The sequence below is a fragment of the Podarcis cretensis genome, assembly GCF_951804945.1.
Source record: "Podarcis cretensis genome assembly, chromosome: 12".
Classification (NCBI taxonomy): Eukaryota; Metazoa; Chordata; class Lepidosauria; order Squamata; family Lacertidae; genus Podarcis; species Podarcis cretensis.
The window spans coordinates 7,162,761-7,187,685 of NC_137181.1; the positions used below are offsets into that span (position 1 = coordinate 7,162,761).

At 47.6% G+C, this 24,925-nt stretch overlaps 1 protein-coding gene across 2 annotated transcripts in view; it reads left to right on the top strand.

Moving 5' to 3' along the window:
• The first annotated feature begins 3,740 nt into the window (after positions 1 to 3,740).
• The window catches only part of HHATL (hedgehog acyltransferase like), a 30,151-nt gene continuing 8,966 nt past the window's right edge, over positions 3,741 to 24,925 (top strand). Inside the window, exons 1-6 of one of the 2 annotated variants that reach the window (XM_079946923.1) lie at positions 3,746 to 3,886; positions 4,005 to 4,064; positions 12,837 to 12,991; positions 17,012 to 17,079; positions 19,167 to 19,280; positions 22,698 to 22,892. In XM_079946923.1, coding sequence (XP_079803049.1) covers positions 12,886 to 12,991; positions 17,012 to 17,079; positions 19,167 to 19,280; positions 22,698 to 22,892 — 483 coding nt within the window. In that variant the 5' untranslated portion in view covers positions 3,746 to 3,886; positions 4,005 to 4,064; positions 12,837 to 12,885. Of the gene's footprint in view, positions 4,065 to 12,836; positions 12,992 to 17,011; positions 17,080 to 19,166; positions 19,281 to 22,697; positions 22,893 to 24,925 lie in introns of both variants that reach the window. The other variant, XM_079946924.1, reaches the window with a different exon arrangement.

The window sequence follows — 24,925 nt, forward strand, 5'->3', positions numbered from 1 at the left end:
ATGACGTTTTTATCCCCCCAAAAGTTTTTGATTTGAGTTTCCACTGAAAGGAGGCTGCATTTTAATGTTTTACTATTGTATTATAATCTTGTTTTTTAAGTTGTATTTCGATCAATTGTTTTATATCGGGTGTTAGCCGCCCTGAGCCCAGTCTTGGCTGGTGAGGGCGGAGTATAAATAAAAATTGTTGTTGTTGATGATGATGATGATGCTTCATTTGTTGTAGTTACTGTATTTTCCCATGTATAAGACGCCCCCCATGTATAAGACGCCCTCTACTTTTGGAGACCCCAAATTTAGAAAATGGGCATATGCACTATCCGTGTATAAGACGCCTCCAGATTTTTAACCTTATTTTAAAGCAAAAAACCCAAAACAAAACCTAGTGTTAGATAGAAAAGTACGGTATAATATGCCACTTTATGAGAAAAGCAGGCTATAATTTTTCTAAGCCACCCCCAACCTGGTAAAGGTAAAGGGACCCCTGACCATTAGGTCCAGTCGTGGACGTCTCTGGGGTTGCGGCACTCATCTCGCTTTATTGTCCGAGGGAGCCGATGTACAGCTTCTGGGTCATGTGGCCAGCATGACTAAGCCGCTTCTGGCGAACCAGAGCAGAGCACAGAAATGCCGTTTACCTTCCCGCCAGAGTGTTACCTATTTATCTACTTGCACTTTGACATGCTTTCGAACTGCTAGGTTGGCAGGAGCAGGGACTGAGCAACGGGAGCTCACCCCGTTGTGGGGATTCGAACCGCCAACCTTCTGATCAGCAAGTCCTAGGCTCTGTGGTTTAGACCACAGCACCACCCACATCCCCCCCCAAACCTGGTGCCCTCCTCCAAATGTTTGGGGATCCTGGCTGGGATTTGATGGGAGGGCGAAGGCTGTTCTGAACAATCAGAAACAAACTACACGCTTTCCCTTTAAGCTGGAACCTTTAGAGTCTTTTGGGTTCACTCAGGCTATGCACCAGCTTCTACCTCAGCCTTCGGCTGGCAGAAAGACAGAGGGAGCGAGCCAAGAGTTTTCTGCTGCCCATTTTGCTCACGTCCCTGCATGGGTTCCTCGCCACCCCCCAGGCCTCTCTTTGCTGCACTGCAGAGCCAAGGACCAGAAGGAGAAATGAGTTTTCATTCTCTCTTCCTGGGGGAGCTTTAACAACAGCAGGAACTTGAGGGTAAGTGCTCACCGTTTCCCCATTCCAAAGCGCATTGTTTAAATTTTACTCCTTTGCACCTTTCTTCCACCCAGGTCCCAAACTGGTTTAGATACAATAGGTCAGTGGCTTCCTGTGTCTAAAAGCCATAGCTCAGAAATAAATCTAAGGCTGGAGAGCCTTTTGCAGCCTGAGGGGCACATTCAGGGGAAGTCCTGCCACCCTCAAGGGCATGCTAGGTGGTGACGCAGGAGAGGGCCTTCTTGGTGGTGGCTCCCAGACTTTGGAACTCCCTCCCTGGAGCAGCTGACTGGTTCTCTCCTTGCTGTTCTTCTGCTGGCAGGAGAAGACCTTCTTGTCCCAACAGACTTTTGGGAACCAACTGCTTTTAATGAGAGGGCTAGCGCCATGCCGTTTTTGTTGTGACTGTATGTTTTTAGTAGATCTAGTAGATTTTATATATCGTATGTCAAGGCTCCACCGGATGACCTCTTGATTCAGCATTCATCCACAAAGCTGAACTTTGCGAAGCTTCATTTTCTCCCACAAAGCTATGAGCACATTCACCCCATGCTTTTAAAGCAGGTAAAGGTAAAGGTAAAGGTAAAGGTAAAGGTAAAGGTAAAGGTAAAGGTAAAGGGACCCCTGACCATTAGGTCCAGTCGTGGCCGACTCTGGGGTTGCGGCGCTCATCTCGCTTTATTGGCCGAGGGAGCCGGCATACAGCTTCTGGTGGCCAACACGACTAAGCCGCTTCTGGCGAACCAGAGCAGCGCACGGAAATGCCGTTTACCTTCCCACTGGAGTGGTACCTATTTATCTACTTGCACTTTGACGTGCTTTCGAACTGCTAGGTTGGCAGGAGCAGGGACCGCGCAACAGGAGCTCACCCCGTCACAGGGATTCGAACCACCGACCTTCTGATCGGCAAGCCCAAGAGGCTCAGTGGTTTAACCCACAGCGCCCTTTAAAGCACTGTAATACCACTTTAAACACCCATGGCTTCTCCTAAAGGAATCATGGGAAGTGTAGTTTGTAAAGGGTGCTGAGAGTTGTTAGGAGACTATCTGAAAGTTCCTATTTCCTCATACAAACCTGCCCAGGCTCTGAGATCTCTGGGGGAGACCTTGCTTTCAGTTCCACCACTCTCACAGCCACGCTGTGGTGGCTGCTCCCAGACTTTGGAGAAGCTAGGCTGGCTCCCTCCTTTCTGTCCTTCTGCCAGCAGGTGAAGATCTTTCTTTGCCAACAGGCCTTTGGAAACTGACGTTTTCCTTTTTTAGGAAAGGGCTGGTGCTGTCATGCCGTTATTCTTATTGTCTGCGTTTCTAACGGATCTTTTTTCATACTATTTCAATTCTATCAGTGTTTAATGACATTTTAATGATGGTCTTCTCTGTGTTTCTTAGCTTGTTTCACTAGCTTGTTTCACGTGCGGCCTAGGACCCTCGTACCTACGGGACTGCCTCTCCTGGTATGCCCTGCAGAGGACCTTAAGGTCCACAAATGACAACACTTTGGAGGTCCCAGGTTGCAAGGTGGTTAGATTGGTCTCAACTAGGGCCAGGGCCTTTTCAGTACTGGCCCTGACTTGGTGGAACACTCTGGCACAAGAGACTAGGGCCCTGCGGGACTTGACATCTTTCCGCAGGGCCTGCAAGACAGAGCTGTTCCGCCTGGCCTTTGGTGTGGACTCAGTCTGACCCTTATGTTTCCCTCCCCTTATGGTTTTGATCTATGGGCTACTTTTAAAATGAGGCTGCATTTTAAATTGCATTTTAACCTGTATTTTAAATTGGTCCCCCATTATGTTTTTACTGTAATTTTACTGGTGTTAGCTGCCCTGAGCCCAGCTCTGGCCAGGGAGGGTGGGGCTATAAATACAATTTTTTATTATTATTATTATTATTATTATTATTATTAATCTGCGTAAGCCGCCTTGAGCCCCAGACGAGGGGGGGAGAGGAGGTGGGATATTAATGAATAAAATAACATAAATTCTTCCGTTTAGTTAATGGGGAGACACTGAACCATTCCTCCTGCAGTGCATCCTGCTTCGGTGCATTTGTGAACCACAAAAAGCCCTTAGGTTTATTGTAAAGTGGATTCGTTGCGCTAGCACAGCAAAGCCCTTTTCCAATTCAGCTGCACATGGCTAAGGTTCTGGCATATGCGCCTGAGCCCCTCCTGCAAAATAATGACAGTCACGCTGGAGACAAGCTCCCTCCTGCATTTCCCTAGCTGCATATTCAGGGATGGTGTTGAGTGGCCCTGATTTACTGCGCCAGAGCTGCCCTCCGACACTTACGGGCAGCAGCAAAGCGCACCCCGGGGAAGCAACTCAATCCTGCTGGCCCAGGACTTGCAGCAGCAGCAGCAGCAGCAGCAGCAGCCAGGTAGCAGCGCTGTGAGCGAGCCGATATCTGTGCACCTTGGGGCTGCTGGCTTCGCCTTGCTCCTCTGTCCTCCTCTCTCACATTGTCCTGAATTAACTTTGGCTGCTCCCGCTCCTGCTCCTGCTGCTGTATTGGGCTGTCTTCAGCAGTCCTTTTGACAGGCAGCTCCTGGGCCAGCCCCTCTCTCTGCAGTGGTCCTCCAAAATAAAAATATCTGCAACCGGCCACCTTCCACTCTTTGCTAAACTGACACCAGGGACCTGCCAAGGAGGGGGGGCACCCACCGGCCGATCACTCCTTTAAAACACACAAACAAAAACCACTGGACCAGGTGCTTTTTACAGAAGAACTTTTTTTATCTCTCTCTCTCCTTCATTCATGTCTATCTAAACTTGGGACTTTCAAACAGAGGTTACCCCGGCCTCATCCTCTGCTTCCTCTTATCCCAGACCTCCCCTTTATTCTCCCGGCCGGTGGTGGTGCTGAACTCGGCCAGCTTGTTTCTCAAGGTCAGTGAGAGGGGAATCTGCATGCTGCCAAGGGGGTTTGGGTAGGGCAAAATCTGGCGTGTGGTTTAAGTTGCCAGCCGGTTGTCCCCTGCAGCCATCGCCGCTGCTGCTTCTGTGTGGGATTCGCTAGTGGCACAGCTGCCGGCTAGCGAAGGGTTAAACGGCATGTGCGCTCAGCTGGAAGGAGAGAGGTGTGCGGAAGGCAAGTCAGAGGGAACCACTTCTGGCCATGGCATATGTCCACGGTGCAGAAGCTTCGATATTGATATACTGGCATTGCAACATTGAGAGGTTCTTGGGATGTCACATGCAGGTGTGTTCACTGGAGCAACAACAACAACAACAAAAGAGTCAGGCAAAGAAAGCTCATTTGAAAGGGCCGTGAAACTTCCACGCTCAGTGCATCTCCGAGCGCCTGTCAGAGGCTGCCCCAGGAAAACGATAGCCTCTGCTATCACATTGCACCGCCGGCTGCAGATAGAGCAATTACTAAGCTAAAATTGGACAGTACGGCTGCTTTGCAGATGATTTCCCTCCCCGCCCCGCCTCACCCCGGCTACAGTGCCATTGCCTGCCTTATGCTATTTAAGTCCACGGCTCCATTAACTGTCTCCCTCCCTCACCACTGTGATCAATAATGCAGCTTCCCTTTAAAAAAACATTTGGCGTAATCGATGCAGGATAGAGCCAGTAGAATTAACACACCTGGTTGTTTCTTCCAGGACCAAAGGACCTTGGGTTGTTGTTTTTTTTAATTGATGCAGAGCCAGGGCTGCAATTAGGTCATTCTGACCTCTGACCTTACTGGGGCCGTATATGTGTCTGTGCAGGCAGTGGGGGGGGGGCGGGTTAGCCCTCTTTGGACAGAATCATTTGACTTTAAAATTGTTGCATTGAGGGCACCTTCTAACTTGTTCCACACCCTCAAGTTTTCCTCTGATGAAATTACAATTTCAATACAGTCATACCTCAGGTTACAAATGCTTCAGGTTGTGTTTTTTCGGGTTGCGGACCACCGAAACCCGGAAGTACCAGAATGGGTTACTTCCAGGTTTCGGCAGTCGAGCATGTGCAGAAGCGCTAAACCGCCCTTTGCGCATGTGCAGAAGTGCTGAATTGCGACTATATGGAGCTTGCAGAAATGACCGGCAGAATTCGAGACCTGGGAGAGGAAGCCGTGGAAGAGGATTGGAAGAAATTTAAGGATTATCTACAAAAACATTGTAAACTATATGAGTGCTAGGAAGGATGACAGATTTGATTAACAGGGCCCATTAAGTTAGTTGATAGATATTATGAGAATGAGTGAATTTTATGAGAAAAATAAATTTTGAATAAACATTGTGTTTAAAATTAGATATTTAAGACCTAGATAAAAAAATTCAAAATTAGGGACAAAATATTGGAATTGTGTTCAATAAGAATTGAAATAAGGTGATAAGCTGCTGGCTAAAGCATTATAAACTTGGAACGCAGGAGCGTGAGATGTGAGGAAGTCCAAAGGATGAAGAAAAGATGGGTACTGCAAGATGTTAAATTTTATGCTTGTTTTTTCTTATGTTTATTTTCTGTTTATTCTGTCTTTTCTCTATTGTATCAACAAAACTCTTAATAAAAATTATTATAAAAAAAAGAAGTGCTGAATTGCAACCCGCACACGCGCAGGCATGGGTTGCGAACACTGCGGGTTGCGAATGTGCATCCTGCACAGATCACATTCGCAACCTGAGCACCCACTGTAGTATTATTATTATTATTATTATTATTATTATTATTATTATTATTACGGCGACGGCGACTGGACCTAATGGTCAGGGGTCCCTTTACCTTTACTACTGCTACTATGACTCCACATATCTGACAGGGTTGCGCCAGCCACTCTGGGCGGCTTCCAACATATATAAAAACATAATAAAGCACTAAACATTACAAAACTTCCCTATACAGGGCTGCCTTCAGATGTCTTCTAAAAGTTGTATAGTTACTTATCTCCTCGGCTCAGGGGCCACATAATTCCATACCCTCCAAAATTTCTCCGGCAAAAATAGAGACATCCTAAGGAAAAGTGGGACATTCCAGGATCAGAAACCGGGACGGCTTCTGTAAATCCTGGACTGTCTCTGGATAATAGGGACACTTGGAGGGGCTGTAGTTCTGCTAAGCAGGGACCTTCCCTGCTTCAAAGATATTCCCTGATGGTAACCCCTATGCAGAAGCAGAAATTAACCGTAAAGACTAGGAGCTACAACAACCGGTAGCTCTAACCATTGTGTGTTTCCTGTTAACAGATTGAGGTTGAATCCTGACAAGACAGAAGTATTGTTTTGGGGGGACAGGAGGTGGGCGGGTGTGGGGGACTCCCTGGTCCTGAATGGGGTAACTGTGCCCCTGAACGACCAGGTGTGCAGTCTGGGAGTCATTCTGGACTCACAGCAGTCCATGGAGGCGCAGGTCAATTCTGTGTCCAGGACGGCTGTCTCCCAGCTCCATCTGGTACGTGGCTGAGACCCTACCTGCCTGTGGACTGTCTCGCCAGAGTGGTGCATACTCTGGTTATTTCCTGCTTGGACTACTGCAATGCGCTCTACGTGGGGCTACCTTTCAAGGTGACCTGGAAATTGCAATTAATCCAGAATGTGGCAGCTAGACTGGTAACTGGGAGCGGCCACCGAGACCACATAACACCAATCCTGAGAGATCTGCATTGGCTCCCAGTACATTTCCGAGCACAATTCAAAGTGTTGGTGTTGACCTTTAAAGCCCTAAATGGCCCTGGCCCAATATACCTGAAGGAGCATCTCCACCCCCATCATTCAGCCCAGACACTGAAATCCAGCACCGAGAGCCTTCTGGCGGTTCCCTCATTGTGAAAAGTGAGGTTACCAGACAGAGGGCCTTCTTGGTAGTGGTGCCCGCCCTGTGGAACGCCCTCCCTTCAGATGTGAAGGAAATAAGCAGCTTTCCTATCTTTAAAAGACATCTGAAGGCAGCCCTGTTTAGGGAAGTTTTTAATATTTGATGCTGTATTATTTTTAACACTCGATTGGGAGCCGCCCAGAGTGGCTGGGGAAACTCAGCCAGATGGGCAGGGTATAAATAATAAATTATTATTATTATTATTATTATTATTATTATTATTATTATTATTATTATTCCAGCTGCATCCTCTGCACACTACAATATACCATATCCGTGAAGGCATGACAAAAAGTTGTGTACATGGTTGCAAGGGCCTGCTAAAAAAAATTATGGCCCCGATCCAGCCAGAAGTTAAAGCACCCTTAAGTAGCAGCATTGAGTTCAGTCAAAGAACCGAGCGCATGGCTCCATCCCAGGGATGGAGGATGTGGGGCTCCAGGTGTTCCCAAACTACACCTCCCATCATTCCAAAGTCAAACCACTGGTCCTGCTGGCTGGGGCTGATGCAAATTGGAGTTCAGGAACATCTGGAGGGCCGTGGGTTCCCCATCCCTTCTTGTATCCCACTGAAATCAGTAGCATGTAGATTTCAGAATGCCCGGCTGATGTTAGAAGCTATAGGATCTGGGTTGTTGTTGTTGTTATTATTATTATTATTATTATTATTATTATTATTACTATTATGACTGAATTTAGGTTTGATGAGGCCCTAAGCTACTGAAGGTAATGGGGCCCTTTCTATGTCCAGCTGTCCTTTGTCGACAACAAATTGCCACTTTTTTTGTAATTTATGGACGTAATAGGTATCTAAACCAGTGATAAATTAGGGAGCAGGCTAGTCTCGAGACTGGGGAGAGGAGATGGTGGAAGAAGATTGGAAATTTAAAGTCTATATATAGAAATATTGTAAAATTAATGAGTGATAGAAAAATGTTGGAAGGAAATTTTATGGCTTTAGCTGAAATGCTATAAGGAGTTAAGTTTAAATAAGTATACTAATTTTAATGGAAATAAGATTAAAAATATGTTAAGACATTTATATGATAGAAAATAGAGAAAGATGGAAAGGAATTGCTGAAACAATTAATGGAAGTGGAATACAAAGAGGGAGGTGAGAGGAGGTCAATGATACAAGGGAATGAAAGATAGAATATGGAAAAGGTATGATGTATGTTTTTAAATTGTTTTTGTTTGGTTTGGTTTAGTTTATTGTGTTAGTTTAATGTGTTAAGGTTGTGTTTTGTATTGTTTGTGTATGGTATTGTTTTTTCTCTTTTTTATTTTGTCTTCTTTCTTCCTTTTCTTTTTTGTAAGCTTTAAAAGTAATAAATATTATTTTTTTAAAAAATTAGGGAGCAGGCTAGCAGGCGGGGCCCATGATTTACATCATAGGAGCCTATACAACACAAAACACAGTTGCTGTATGTAGGGTTTATTTTATTTAATCTTATATTTTGGAAATGTACATCCAGTTTTTTCCCCTTTAAATTTTTTTGGGGGCCCGAAGAGAGTGGGGCCCTAAGCTATAGCTTGTTTAGCTTATACGTAAATCCGGCACTGATTATTATGGGATTCTCTCCTCCCCTACCCCAGGGCTAGCCTAAGACATTTTGCTGCTGGCGGCAAAAGAATGACACATTTCCCCATGGACAGTACAAGTGAATCTTACATGGGTGGTTTGGATCCTAGGGTTCTGTGTGTGCGCGAAAATTGCGGATTCCCAATCCCTTGGAACTGTCCTTGCAGGTGATGTATGGAAGGGAGAAAACCTCACCCCCTGTTCCTAGAGCCAAGGTCACCTTGCCCTCTTCCTTGCTCCAGCTACCCAGCGCATAGAGGGCAGGTTCTGGGGGGCTCACATGAGAGGCGGCACACTGAGCAGGCGCCCCGCAAGGGTGGAGAACTTAATAGCTCTTTACGTGCTGAGTAACCTCAAGTGTCAGTAGTGATGTACGGAAGTGAGAGCTGGACCATAAAGAAGGCTGATCGCTGAAGAATCTATGCTTTTGAATTCTGGTGCTGGAGGAGACACTTGAGAGTCCCATGGACTGCAAGAAGAACAAACCTATCCATTCTGAAGGAAATCAGCCCTGAGTGCTCACTGGAAGGACAGATCCTGAAGCTGAGGCTCCAAGACTTTGGCCACCTCATGAGAATAGAAGACTCCCTGGAAAAGACCCTGATGTTGGGAAAGATGGAGGGCACAAGGAGAAGGGGACGACAGAGGACGAGATGGTTGGACAGTGTTCTCAAAGCTACCAGCATGAGTTTGACCAAACTGCAGGAGGCAGTGGAAGACAGGAGTGCCTGGCATGCTCTGGTCCATGGGGTCACAAAGAGTCGGACACGACTAAATGACTAAACAACAACAACAACAACCTCAAGTGAGCCTGGCACATGAAGAACATTTAAGATCTCTTATTTCTTTAGATTTCACACACACAATTTAAACCAGTCTGCCTTCAGCTGCTTATGGTTGAAATCATGAAAGTTAAACGCACCTAAGATGCAATCATACAGTACAAAGAGCTGCCCTGGCTGGCAGGAGAGCTTATCCCTACACTTGAGTAGGACCCTGGCAGAGACACATACCCGACTGGCATGTTCTCTCCCTCCTGGTCATTCGTTCGGGAGCTTCAAAAGCTTTCTTCTGCCCGAACATCACAGTGACCGATGCCAACAGACACAGGCACACTTAGGGATCTGCAGAGTCTTCGCAGTTGCGTAACAGACCTCAGCAACTCAGCATTTTGGCTAATCTACTTTATTTGCATATAAGCACACACGGAGCACTGCAACATGGCTCCCTCTCTCTCTAGCATCAGACAGCAAAGAGAAAAAGAACAAAGGACAATAGTCCCACTTCAAGGAACACAGTAACACAAACATCCTGTCTCTGTCACTTCCCACTCTGTGGAGTCAAAACATACACCGTCATGTGATAGACAACAATCCCATGACTGCAGTCATGGAGCAGGAATTCTAACAGATGTCACTGTACTAGAAGGCAGCTGCTTAGTGTGCAAATACTACTACTACTACTACTATATAATATAGTTATACCCTGCCCATCTGGCTGGGTTGCCCCAGACACTCTGGGCGGTTTCCAATACATATAAAACATCATAGAAATCAAACATTAAAAACAATCTGATTCAATATACAGTGGTACCTCAGTTTACGAACTTAATCCATTCCAGAAGTCCGTTATTAAACCAAAGCTGTTCTTAAACTGAGGTGCACTTTCCCTAATGAGGCTTCCTGCCACCAGTGCCCTTCCCCGTTCGGATTCCGTTCATAGACCAAGGTAAATTTCGCTAACCGGAACACTACTTCCGGTTTTGCAGAGTTCATATACCGAGTAGTTCGTAAACAGGGCTGTTCTTAAACCGAGGTACCACTATATATAAAATAAATCACAATAACTTTAAAATAAACAACATATCAAATAAAGCAACATTCAATAATCCATTAGAGTCTAATAGTAAACAGTAAAATTAAAGGATGGCAAATAATAATTAAACAGTTTACACTTATCAATTGAAATAAAGAATTGCCAACGTATAATCAATTAAAAAAAACAGCAAATCACCATGCACAAAATTCCACAACACATACAAAACCATGTAAAAGGATCAAATTGAGAAACATGGTACACACAACTTATAATTTATTTATTTTTAAATATCCTAAAAAATAACTACGGGCTCAAGAAGGTAGTGATTCCCATTCTGAGCCGCATTCATCAGCAGGGGTGGCCCATCCCATTTGCCATTTCCCCCCCTGCTGCCCCACACCTGCTGAAACCTCACTTACTAGGCTCAGACCTGGAGAAGTGGTAGTGAGATCTTACTATAGCGCCTCAAGATCTGCCTGGAAGCCATTGCTGCTTCTCCTTGCTTTTCCAATGCTGGTGGCAGGGGCCTCCCCTTGAGATTTCGCCACCTGAGGCAGCTGCCTCAGTCTGTCTCATGGGCGGGCCGGCCCTGATCACCAATATCGTTGCTTTTTGCAGTCCAGGGCCAGTTCTGCTCTGGAGTCACTCCCATGTTATTCCTTTCTATTCCTTTCTGCGCTGACTGTGCTGTTCAGTCCAAAGAATGAGCAGAACCCAACAGGGCTGGCTCCCTTGGGTGCATGAAGTTTGTAGGACACCTCAAGAACAACATCTGCTTGGTCATACTTTGGGAGGTTGCCTGTCTGCTTGAGGGCTTGGGTGGGTGTGGGCTTCCATTAAGTTATTAACTCTGTGGGAATATGACCCATGGGAAGATAATAGCAGCCGGGGCTACTGTGGGCAGCTGATAGCAGCGAGTTCGAGGCCTGATACAGTTGTGGGTAGGATGATATCTTAGCTGGGAGTGTATAGGTGGTAGTTCACAGTGCATTGTGTGTAGAATGCACACTATCTACAAACATATATACATGCACAAAAATAAGTTGGAGTGGAATACCCCCCCACTATTTATCTTTCTGCTGGAAAAAACTTCACTTCTTGAATTTTTGCATGTCAGCCTAACAACAACAACAACAACAACAACAACAACAACATTTTATTTATATTCCACTCTCCCCAGCTGAAGCCGGGCTCAGAGCAGCTAACAACAGTAAAAGTAACACAGTTTACATAAAATCACAATCAATTAATTGAAACATATTCTAAAATCAATTCATTCTAAAATCAATTCAGAGTCAAATTAATGGCAACCCTCGGGCTAGAGTTCTATGAGGATTACAGAAAGAGGGCGTCAGACTGTGCCTTGGCCCAAGGCCTGGTCGAACAGCTCTGTCTTGCAAGCCCTGCGGAAAGATGTCAAGTCCCGCAGGGCCCTAGTCTCTTGTGACAGAGAGTTCCACCAGATCGGGGCCAAGGCCGAAAAAGCTTCTGTTAAGGGTGCAGGAACTGGCCAAGGGGTGGCTGGGTGGGTGTAGTAAAGTAAAGGTAAAGGGACCCCTGACAATTAGGTCCAGTTGCAGACAACTCTGGGGTTGCGGCGCTCATCTCGCTTTATTGGCCGAGGGAGCCGGCGTACAGCTTCCGGGTCATGTGGCCAGCATGACTAAGCAGCTTCTGGCAAGGCTGCAGGTATCAATTGTTCTTTGGGGTTTACTCCTGAAGCCTTTCTTGCGAATGAGCATAATCACAAGAGGTTTAGGATCAGAGTTTTCCTTCTCCTAGATGGGCTCCCTTCCCAAGTTGACAAGCCCCCCATCAACCCCTCACTTCCCTCTACAGCTCGGCCAGAAACCGCCTTCTTGACTGTTGGACCGACACTTGGTCTCGTCTGCTCAACCCACCAATGGGATGGTGTTAATAAGGGATATATTATAATGTAAAAGGTAAAGGTAAAGGGACCCCTGACCACTGGGTTCAGTCGTGACCAACTCTGGGGTTGCGGCACTCATCTCGCTTTATTGGCCGAGGGAGCCGGCGTACAGCTTCTGGGTCATGTGGCCAGCATGACTAAGCAGCTTCTGGCGAACCAGAGCAGCGCACGGAAACACCGCTTACCTTCCCGCTGGAGTGGTACCTATTTATCTACTTGCACTTTGACATGCTTTTGAACTGCTAGGTTGGCAGGAGCTGGGACCGAGCAATGGGAGCTCACCCCGTTGTGGGGATTCGAACCGCCGACCTTCCGATCGGCAAGCCCTAGGCTCTGTGGTTTAACCCATAGTGCCACCAATAACCATTAGACTAGGGACAGCTGAATATTGTGCTAGGAATATTCACCCTGTGCATGTATGAATGAAGACAGCTCTGCGGCCAGAATAACTCCCACAATGCCTTGGAGCCCACAACCAACTCCATGAAATGTGAAGGTATCTCCCCCTGCTTCCTTCCCTCTGCAGATCTGGATCTCCTTGGAGTTGGCTTCTGTGGCAGCAGCGACCCTCCAACATGGGCATTAAAGCGCAGTTGCCCACTTACGAGCTGGGGCTCTACGCTCTGGTCGTGGCAGGTGCCATCTTTTACAGTGGACAGGAGATCTTCGAAAGCTCCAGAGGTAACTCTTTCTGTCCAGTCAAGGCCAAGAGAATGGGACTTTGAGTCAGTTGGGCCAGAGGAGAGGACATCTCCATTTTTCCACTTGTCCTATAAAACAAGGGCAGAGAGCCTTCTCTTCTTCTGCAGCTGAGGGCCACATTCTCTCCTGGGCAAGCTTCTTGGGGCCACATGCCAGGGTGGGCGGAGCCATAAGCCAAAGTGGGTGGAGCAACAAATGCTAATTTGCTTCCACCTCCCTCTCTGTTGTCCATCCAGGCAGGCTTGAAGCTCTATCAGAGGACAAGGGTGCATTATAGCTAGGCAAAAACAGCCAACGAGGGTGCAAGGCAGGGTGTGGGTGTGGCCTGATAAGGGGTGTGGCCTGGATAGACTCCTGAGAACCAGGCAGAGAGATGATTTTATAAATAAACATATAAACAAAACATATTGAGAGCCAGTGTGGTGCAGCAGTTAGAGTGCTGGACCAGGGCCTGGGAGACCCGGGTTTGAATCCCCACTCAGCCATGAAGCTAGCTGGGGGACCGTTGGAGAGATATTTACTCTCAGCCTAACTTATGTCAAAGGGTTGCTGAAAGGATAAAATGGGAAAGAGGAGAACTCTGTAGGCTGCCTTGAGTTCCTCGAAAGAAAGGTGGGATATATACAGTGGTACCTCGGGTTACAAACGCTTTGGGTTACAGACTCCGCTAACCCGGAAGTAGTACCTCGGATTAAGAACTTTACCTCAGGATGAGAACAGAAATTGCACGGTGGCAGCGGGAGGCCCCATTAGATAAAGTGGTATCTCAGGTTAAGAACAGTTTCAGGTTAATTCCGGAATGAATTAAGTTCTTAACCAGAGGTACCACAACATATGAAATAACGTGAATAAACAGAAACGAAAATGGAAAAGATTCAGAGCTCTGGTAACGCAATAATATTCAAGCTTTCATCCAGTGAAAGAAGGCAAATTCAAAGAAATGAGCCTCCCAAAAGGCTCAAATGTAGCCAGGATGCCGAACTAGATGTGCCATTGGCCTGATCCAGCTCATCTTAGGCTCTTATAAGGGTATTGAGGCAGATATATGCAAACACACTTTCGATTCTGCCTGCCGCTGCGAAGGTTTAGGCGACAGCTTTGTTCCCCATCAGCTCATGCCCTTTGACTTCCCACTGAAATCCAGTATAATTTTGTGCCACAAGCTTTTTCTCTTTTTTTCAGGGTGGGGGTGGGTTCGTATTTTTCTTGTGCTAAAGAATAAGTGCCCCTCCAGGCAGAAAGAACACAGAAGCACCGGGGAAGCATTGCAGAACCGCAAATAGAGCCGAACGGTGTGTGGACAATCTGGTCAAGTCCACCACTGAGATGGATCTCTCGCTTGGACTACTGCAATGCGGTCTACGTGGGGCTACCTTTGAAGGTGACCCGGAAACTGCAACTAATCCAGAATGCGGCAGCTAGACTGGTGACTGGGAGTGGCCGCCGGGACCATATAACACCGGTTCTGAGAGATCTGCATTTGCTCCCAGTACGTTTCCGAGCACAATTCAAAGTGTCGGTGCTGACCTTGAAAGCCCTAAACGGCCTCGGTCCAGTATACCTGAAGGAGCGTCTCCACCCCCATCATTCTGCCTGGACACTGAGGTCCAGCGCCGAGGGCCTTCTGGCGGTTCCCTCCCTGCGAGAAGCCAAGTTACAGGGAACCAGGCAGAGGGCCTTCTCAGTAGTGGTGCCTGCCCTGTGGAACACCCTCCCACCAGATGTCAAAGAGAAAAACAACTACCAGACTTTTAGAAGACATCTAAAGGCAGCCCTGTTTAGGGAAGCTTTTAATGTTTAATAGATTATTGTATTTTAATATTCTGTTGAAAGCCACACAGAATGGCTGGGGAAACCCAGTCAGATAGGTGTGGTATAAATAATAAATTATTGTTATTGTTATTGTTGTTATTAATGACACTGATTGCATCAATGAAATGTAGCGGGGGGGACCCTCAGCCCCACCCGCATCAGTCTGGAGAAGCCTTAAGCCTGCCCACAGCAAGGGAAAATATAGCCCCTTGCTTTTTAACAACAACAACAACAATAGTTTTCATTGTATACCGTATTTTTCGCTCTATAGGACACACTTTTCCCCTTCTAAAAAGTAAAGGAAAATGTGTGTGCGTCTTATGGAGTGAATGCAGGCTGTGCAGCTAAGCCCAAAGCCAGAACAGGGAGACGGAGCGCTGCGCAGTGCTCCGTCTCGCTGTTCTAACTTGGGGTTAGCTGCGCAAAGCCTCCGCAGGTCAGTGGGGTGCCTTCACCCCGCTGCTCTGCGGAGGCTTCAAAGGCTATCCCAGAAGCCAGATCCCTCTTGCTGTTCTGGCTTCTGGGGTTCAGAATTTTTTTCTTCTTGTTTCCTCCCCCCCAAACTAGGTGCGTCTTATCGTCTGGTGCGTCCTATAGAGCAGAAAATACAGTAGTTACACTGTGGTATTAGCACGCTGTGCTCCTTAAAGAGCTACATGAGCCTTGGGATTTAACACAGACAGTGGTGCAATGATACAGGGAGGCTGGGAAGGCAGTGCTGTCACGCCAACTTAAAGTTTGGCTGCATTTGGGAAGGAGGATTAAGAGGGTAAAACGGAAGGACAGAGCCTGTTGAGCCAAAGCCAAGCATTTGGCCAGAAGTTTTGAAGCTGCTCCATAACGCTTGGAGTAAAGGTCAGCATTCTGGCACCTGCCTAGGCTCCCTGGAGTCGCCAGGGCATGCTCAGTACGGTGGCGGGTTCCTAAGCTCAGCCCCAGTGCGCCGTTGCACAGATGTTGCACACAAGGGTGCAGGCCTCTGTGTGTGGCTCATTCCCTGCCACCCCGTTGCCTCTGTTGTGCCAAGTTCAGTTGGAGTTGATGGTGTGTTGCCGTAGCAACATGGCAGTGTGCCACTTTCGTACCTGTGCAGCTCACCCCCTGACTTACCCCTGGCTCCATCCTTTGTCTGTGGCAGGTACCAGAAGCTACCCAGAGCATGTAGTTGTGTACTACAAAATGACCGTAACAGATTGTGGACATGGCTCTTTTCCCCGGTGACCAAATAAGGGCAGCGGACAGTGTGGCAAGTCACCGCAGTATACCATCTGGCTGAGTTGCTGCAACATACCAACATGGGGAAAGGGAAGGGCACAGTGGAGAGAGACAGGCATGGTGCGCACACGCCGGCGGAGCCAATCTGGTGGTCCTGCCAAGGTGTTTGCACCAACCTTGCCACTGCCTTGCCTTTGCCCTCCCCTCCATCCTGGCATGGTGCAATAACTCTGGTCAGGAGGATGCCAGATAATTGACGCAGTGGGAATTTGAAATATACTCAGAGTCGAGTGTGAATTTCATGCTTTTTATTCAGCTCGTAGCAGCAATGAATGAAATTTCCCCCAAAACGTCTGGCTATATATACATTATTTACACAGTGGTCCCTGCATGATTGGCTAATTCTGGGCTGCTCCTGCAGGCCAATCAGGTCGCTGATTCACTTCCACCTGGAGCTGGATTGGGTGGCTCCTGCGGACCAATCAGACTGCTGCATTCTGGATCCTATTTTTCTAGGATTCAGCTCAGTACATGAAATATACTCGGAGTCGAGTGTGGATTTCATGCTCTTTATTCAGCTCATAGTAGTGAGGAATGCAATTTCCCCCTAAATGTCTGCTTTATATACATTATTTACACAATGGGCGCCACACAATTGGCTAATTCTGGGATTCTCCTGTAGGCCAATCAGGTTGCGGCTTCACTTCCACCTGGAGTTGGATTGGGTGGCTCCTGTGGACCAATCAGACTACTGCATTCTGGATCCTATTGTTCTAGGACCAATCAGACTGCTGCATTCTGGATCCTATTGTTCTAGGACCAATCAGACTGCTGCAATTTGATCCTATTCAACTCAGTACATAACAGAGTTGTAGTTCAGAATGCCTGGACGGCACTAGATTGGCCGGGCCAAGGTGTTTCCTCGATGCGACCCGGTGCTTTCCCCAACAAGTAACACATTTTCTCTTTCAGAAAGCATGAACCGAAAAGCTTTCCGGGAGAACATTAAACCAGGATGGCATTACTTTGGCAGGAAAATGGTGAGCGGTACAATTTTCGGAGCAATCTTTGGCCAGCCGCTGCTTAGAAGGGGGCTGGGCCGGTCCAGGCTGCAATGAATATTCACACCTGCTTAAAATTTGCCAAAATTTGCCTCCAGAGCTGTCGGAGGGGCTGTTCAGTGAATGTGCACAAAGGAGGGGTGTGGGTGGAGTATGTGTGAATTGTGTAGGCAGAGATGAAGACTAGGAGACATATGGGTAAGTCATCTGGGTGGGTGTACAAAATATGATTGGGTGAAGGATCCTGCCTCATGAATCTAGCTCTATAGTCCTGCCACGACTACAGATCTATGAAATCATAGATCTATGGGTCAGGGCATCTATGAAGTCAATAACTTCCCGTGATCTATGGGGCCACAGCTACTACAGATGTTCAAAAGCAGCATCACTGCCTGTTACTGAAAAACATCCAGAAACCTAGCATGGAGGGCAGTGAATACTGGTCAGGCCTGCTGGCTTGGACCCAGGACAGTGGGTGCCCGTGTTCATGTGTATGCATGCATCTGATGTCAGCATGCCTGCTGTGGCCAGGGTGCATTTTTGGGAGGGAGTGTGACTGGGCGCCCCCACACGGGCTCCCTCAGCCAGCGTGGTGTAGTGGTTAAGAGTGGTGGACTCGTAATCTGGGGAACCGGGTTCGCTTCCCCGCTCCTCCACATGCAGCTGCTGGGTGACCTTGGGCCAGTCACACTTCTCTGAAGTCTCTCAGCCCCACTCACCCCACAGAGTGTTTGTTGTGGGGGAGGAAGGGAAAGGAGAATGTTAGCCGCTTTGAGACTCCTTAGGGTAGTGATAAAGCGGGATATCAAATCCAAACTCGCCTTCTTCTTCTTCTCATTGGAGTCTGGTTCCGGCACGCAGCTGGAGCTCCTCTCTTGGGTCAAATATGATCTGGGGGTGGACAGAGCGAGGAGAGGCACTGGGTTGCCCCCACGAGGGAGCAGCCAGCTCCCTCATCCCAGCCTCAGCTCCACTCCTGTGTCAGGTCTGACCCAGGAGGTGGACAGAAGAAAGAAAGTCGGGGCAGCATTGCTGCTCATCTCCTCAGTTGGGCAGCAGGCTGGGCGCAGCGGGCTCCCTCAGGGGCACGCTTGGTGGAAGGATATGTTCTGCCCTTGGGTGTGCTGACATTGGGCGCACTTGCCCCTGCGGCGTGTGTGGGCCCCTCATGGGGAATGTTGTGGGGGCTGGAGCGCACACAGCCCCACACGGTTGGCACCTATGATACTGGTATTGATAAATATGCAGGTAAAAGGTAAAGGGACCCCTGACCATTAGGTCCGGTCTTGACCAACTCTGGGGTTGCGGCGCTCATCTCGCTTTATTGGCCAAGGGAGCTGGCGTACAGCCGTTTACCTTCCTGCTGGAGTGGTACCTATTTATCTACTTGCACTTTGACGTGCTTTCGAACTGCTAGGTTGGCAGGAGCAGGGACCGAACAACGGGAGCTCACCCCGTCGCGGGGATTCAAACCGCCGACCTTCTGATCGGCAAACCCTATCATGTACTGGTGGGAGGTCTTTCCACACCCGTGGGGCCCTTATCCAATCATCATCATCATCATCATCATCATCATCTGGGTGGCTCCCAACAGAATATTAAAAACACAAGTGGTGGTTCACTGCTGCCACCAAACCTGCCTGAGGCAGCAACCCCACTCTGCCTAATGACTGGGCTGGCCCTATTAAGCCTATGCAATGCACTTAGTTTTGCCTGCCATTTGAACCCTTGTTTACATATTTCCATGCAGCTCCACAGCAACCAGGGATATGGTTGCTTCTTCCAGACAGGGGAAGGGTAAATCAAGAGAAAATGGACAGGACGGGTGGGTTAGAGGATCACATTTTGATGCTTGTGATGCCGTGTGAATGACCAGAAAAACTTGTGTGAATAACCTGCACCGATCCTGAAATAAACACGTATCTGGAATTATCCAGAAAGTTGTGTCAACTTTTTCTCCGGAAAACAGGACCGGCTGCTGTGTTGATTGTGTGTGAGGCAGGGCTTGTGAAAGCAGAAAATCTGAGCTTCTGTGATCTTACTGGTTCAGTTCTCTGTCCTTGCAGGATGCAGCTGACTTTGAATGGGCCATGTGGTTCACTTCCTTCAGAAACTTCATCATCTTTGCCCTCTCTGGGCATGTTCTCTTCGCCAAGATCTGCTCCATGACGACTCCTCAAGTAAGCAAGTACAGTACTCTGGCCCTTTGACGTTAAGTAAGGCTTACAGCACCACCTGCTGACAGGTTTTTGTTACAAGCAATTGGATCAAATGCTTACGTCTGAAAAGTGTTTCATCTGTGGCTGGATCGTGACCAAGGTCAACAAAAATTATATGAAGACTCATCAGTGGAAATTAAAAGAAATCTGGAAATGAGGGGGATGGAAATAAGAACTGGGGGGAAAGGCATGGGTTAGAATCAGTGGTGGGTTCTGTAGAAACAACATATAAATATATTCATGTAAATATACTAATGTTGACTCAAGCCTGTCTAAATGTGTTGAACATGTTGATCAAAACGGGTCAGCTTAAACTCTCCTGTGATAGTTAAATAGGCACACATACACCAGAGCTATCTAGTGAATTAATTTCGAGCAGCCAAAATAAATTTACTTTAGCAGCAATTAAACAAGCAATGTGATCAGTCACAGAAATGGTCCTGAGGATCATTGCACTGAATACACCTAGAAACTAGTTATATAGTGAGCAATTTGAGGTGGGTGGGGAATAGGAAGCCTTGAGGGAGTCAAGATCCCAGGGGATAAGGCTGCAATCCTAACTCAATTTACCAGGGAGAAAGCCCCTGTGAATGCATTGGGGTTTATTTCTGAGTAGAGATAGTTTGAGATTGCACCGGAAGCCCTGATTCTGACATGATGCATCATTACTGTGTACAGATTCTCTTGTATTACTTCAAGGCATGCAAAATGTAGCCATTCTGATCCATGCAAAAAACTATAAACCTCAAATGTTCATGGCTGGGCAGTGGAGGGACCTAAACAATACGATAATCTTTATTGTCATTGTCCCATACAGAACAACAGAATTGAAAATCTACACCAGACATTCAGAAACCAACAAGCCTGCTATCCCAGCCATCCCAGCCTGGTTAGCCCCCTAAAAACTCTGATACCCCATAATTAAATACAATATACTCCCATAGAGACTACTTTAAAAGGTAAAGGTAAAGGTACCCCTGCCCATACGGGCCAGTCTTGACAGACTCTGGGGTTGTGCGCCTATCTCACTTAAGAGGCCAGGGGCCAGCGCTGTCCGGAGACACTTCCGGGTCACGTGGCCAGCGTGACATCGCTGCTCTGCTAGGTTGGCAGGCGCTGGGACCGAGCAGCGGGAGCGCACCCCGCCGCAGGGATTCGAACCGCCGACCTTTCGATCGGCAAGTCCTAGGCGCTGAGGCTTTAACCCACAGCGCCACCTGCGTCCCTGCTAGAGACTACCTTACACTGTGTTTAAAACCAAAATCTCATTTGGATAGAAACTGTTTCTCTGGCGGCTAGTCCTAGTCTTTATAACCCTGTACCTTCTTCCAGAAGGCAGAAGCTGAAAGAGATCATTTCCGGGGTGCGCACTATCCTGCGCTATCTCTGCAGCTTTCTTATGGCACCTGGAAGCATAGATTTGATCCAAGGTGGGAAGAGTGCACCCAATTATTCTCTCTGCAGTCTTTACAACCCTGGACAGCATTGTTTTTCCCCTGACCGTGCACAGAGAACCTAAGTCAATACACCAATGTCCTCAAAGTGTGGCAGGCTTCCCAAGTTCTCCAGAACTCTCCACAAGAAAAGATGTTGCAGAAATCAGAGCAGGTGTACAGAACCTCTGGCTTCCTAGGTGTTGCTCCCAGCATCCCCATGTTGGCTGGGGCAGATGGGAGCTGCAGCCGAGCATGATCTGGGAGGAGGCAAAGTTTCCAGACCCCTGAAGCTGAGGTTGAGGGGAACCAGGACAAATGAAAAAGCCGTGCTTCTTTATCCCAGAATCCTAGGTGTGCAACCTGGTATTTGGAGCACTTGGAATAATAACAATTTATTATTTCTACCCTGCCCATCTGGCTGGGTTTCCCCAGCCACTCTGGGTGGCTCCCAACAGAATATTGTTGTTGTTGTTTAGTCGTTTAGTCATGTCCGACTCTTCGTGACCCCCTGGACCAGAGCATGCCAGGCACCCCTGTCCTCCACCGCCTCCCGCAGTTTGGTCAAACTCATGCTGGTAGCTTCAAGAACACTACTCGAGTGTAGGGATAATCTCTCCTGCCAGCCGGGGCAGCTCTTTGTACTGTATGATTGCATCTTAGGTGTGTTTAACTTTCATGATTTCAACCATAAGCAGCTGAGGGCAGACTGGTTTAAATTGTGTGTGTGAAATCCAAAGAAATAAGAGATCTTAAATGTTCTTCATGTGCCAGGCTCACTTGAGGTTGTTGTTGTTGTTGTTTAGTCGTTTAGTCGTGTCCGACTCTTCGTGACCCCCTGGACCAGAGCACTCCAGGCACTCCTGTCTTCCACTGCCTCCCGCAGTTTGGTCAAACTCATGCTGGTAGCTTCAAGAACACTGTCCCACCATCTCGTCCTCTGCCGTCCCCTTCTCCTTGTGCCCTCCATCTTTCCCAACATCAGGGTCTTTTCCAGGGAGTCTTCTCTTCTCATGAGGTGGCCAAAGTACTGGAGTCTCAGCTTCAGGATCTGTCCTTCCAGTGAGCACTCAGGGCTGATTTCCTTAAGAATGGATAGATTTGATCTTCTTGCAGTCCATGGGACTCTCAAGAGTCTCCTCCAGCACCATAATTCAAAAGCATCCATTCTTCGGCAATCAGCCTTCTTTATGGTCCAGCTCTCACTTCCATACTTCGCTACTGGGAAAACCATAGCTTTAACTATATGGGCCTTTGTTGGCAAGGTAATGTCTCTGCTAAAACAGCAAACATTAAAAACTTCCCTAAACAGGGTTGCATTCAAATGTCTTCTAAAAGTCAGATAGTTGTTTATTTCCTTGACATCTGATGGGAGGGTATTCCACAAGGCAGGTGCCACCATTTAGAAGGCCCTCTGCCTGGTTCCCTGTAACCTCACTTCTCGCAGTGAGGGAACCGCCAGAAGGCCCTCAGCACTGGACCTCAGTGTCTAGGCTGAACAATGGAGGTGGAGACGCTCCTTCAGGTATACTGGAAGTGTGTGTGTGTGTGTGTTTGCACACTATTTTCACTAATATGTACACTTAATTTTGTATACATTTTTGGTTGGAGAACTTGAAGGAGTTCAACTTTTGAAGGACAGTTGTTTTGGGGGAGTGAAAACAAGGTCAGACTGCATTCCAGTGCAGACCAAGCCCAATTTCTCCTCCATCTCCAGAAATGTGTGGTTTTCCCCCTTGGAAATCTGTTTTTGGGGAGAAAGGGAAACTTCCCATGGGAAGGGAGGCTTCCACGTAGCCAAGAACGTGAGATGAGATCTGAAGGTTCTGCTTAGATGGACGTCTGCGGAGGAAGGCATTCTAGCCCCACAGACCATGAACAGAAGAGAAGGGACCACAAAGGCCTGCGACAAAAGTAGACAAAAGGTTATTTTGTTCTCTCACAGCACAGGTCTGTGGTTTACATGGCGTACGGGCTGCTGGCCGTGCTGGGAACAATGGGCAGCACTTACCTGATGATCGTCCTGTCCCACTGCTTGGTCATCTACACCGTCTCACTCGTTAAGCAGAAGTGGCTGTGTTTCATCGCGGGCCTTTGCAGCTTGGCTTCCTTCAAGGTGGAGCCCTTCAGCAGCTGGCAGGTATGTCGGTGTGCAGCTACCTCACCTGCCAAAGAGGGACTTGGCTGGCCAAGTCCTCAGGACCAAACCATACATGGTCCATGTGGTGGCCTCCAAATCTTCTTGGGTTCCCATCATCCCTGACCATTGGTCATGCTGGCTGGGGCCAAGGGGAGTTGGAACCCAACAGTCTCTGGAAGGAAGCACATTGGCTTTCAAGAGGGCCCAGATCGAAGGCAGGGTCCAAGTCCCTCACTCGGCCGTGGAACTCACTGGGGGAGGCTAAGAAAGTTGTTATTGTCTTTCAGCCTAGCCTACCCCATGAGGCTGGCATTGAGGGACAATTTTGTTGTTGTTGTTGTTTATTGAATTTATATACGGTGGTACCTCATGTGACATATGCTTCAGGTTACAGACTCCACTAACCCAGAAATAGTGCTTCAGGTTAAGAACTTTGCTTCAGGATAAGAACAGAAATCTTGCTCCGGCAGCGCGGCAGCAGCAGGAGGCCCCATTAGCTAAAGTGGTGCTTCAGGTTAAGAACAGTTTCAGGACCTCTGGAATGGACCTCCGGAATGAATTAAGTACTTAACCCGAGGTACCACTGTATTGCCTTCGAGATAAGGACAACTGTGACTTTAAAGAAGAATGGGAACTTTTTACAAATTACTTAAAAAAACAACAAAACGAATTGGACTCCTTGGCAGGTTCTGAAGAAACATACACAAATTTATTGATTGTTAACATAATAGACAGATGATTTAAGGATCTTGACAATTTGATAATATGCAGAGAATAATATGCGTTGAAAAATCAGAGAGAAGAATTGAGGGAAGTCTCGGGGGGGAGGGAGAGCTTCTTTTTGGGGAGGGGGGAAATTTGGGGGGATGAAAAGGAGATGATATGTTTTGATAATTTGTTATGTTGAAATTCTTAATAAAAACTATTTTTTAAAAAAAGAATTTATATATTGCCCTATACTCGGGGGTCTTAGGGCAGTTCACATAAAAGGGTCACGGTATATAAAATAAAAAGCAATAACCCAATAATTACGCATGCCCCCCCCAAAAAAAGAGCCACATTTTAAAAGGGTATGGGATGCTGATCAGGTCAACCAAAGGCCTGGTTAAGAAGAAACATTTTTGCCTGGTTCCTAAAGGTGTATAATGAAGTGCCAGGCCAATTTCTTTGGGGAGAACATTCCAGAGAAGGGGAGCCACTGCAGAGAAGGCCCTTGTGTTGCCACCCTCCGGACCTCTTGTTGGCATCTGCCTGTCTCAAGAGACGGCGGAGTGCGCCTCCAGGGGCGAAGTCACATCGCTGGAGAATCACAACACCAGCTGTGGCTGCAGAGACCAGTAACTCGCAACTGCTGCCTCCTGCATCGTTTTTGTTGCGTTAGTAGAACCGAAGTGACTTCCCTGGGGCGCAGATGACAAGACCCCTCTCTCAGCTTTGCTGATATAGCCCAAAGAAAAGCAGAACAAAGAAGCAGAGCAGCTCCCAGTTTGGCTACTGGAGTTGCTGGAAGGAGTCATACCATCTTAGGGACTTCACTCCAGATTTGTGTAGGCTTTCCTGCTTGGGCTTTTCTTCTCCCGAAGATGTCCTGCAAGGCTGCAGGTATCAATTGTTCTTTGGGGTTTACTCCTGAAGCCTTTCTTGCGAATGAGCATAATCACAAGAGGTTTAGGATCAGAGTTTTCCTTCTCCTAGATGGGCTCCCTTCCCAGGTTGACAAGCCCCCATCAACCCCTCACTTCCCTCTACAGCTCGGCCAGAAACCGCCTTCTTGACTGTTGGCCCCACACTTGGTCTCGTCTGCTCAACCCGCCAATGGGATGGTGTTAATAAGGGATATATTATAATATAAAAGGTAAAGCTAAAGGGACCCCTGACCACTGGGTCCAGTCATGGCCGACTCTGGGGTTGCGGCACTCATCTTGCTTTATTGGCCGAGCGAGCCAGCGTACAGCTTCCGGGTTATGTGGCCAGCATGACTAGGCCACTTCTGGCGAACCAGAGCAGCGCACGGAAACGCCGTTTATCTTCCC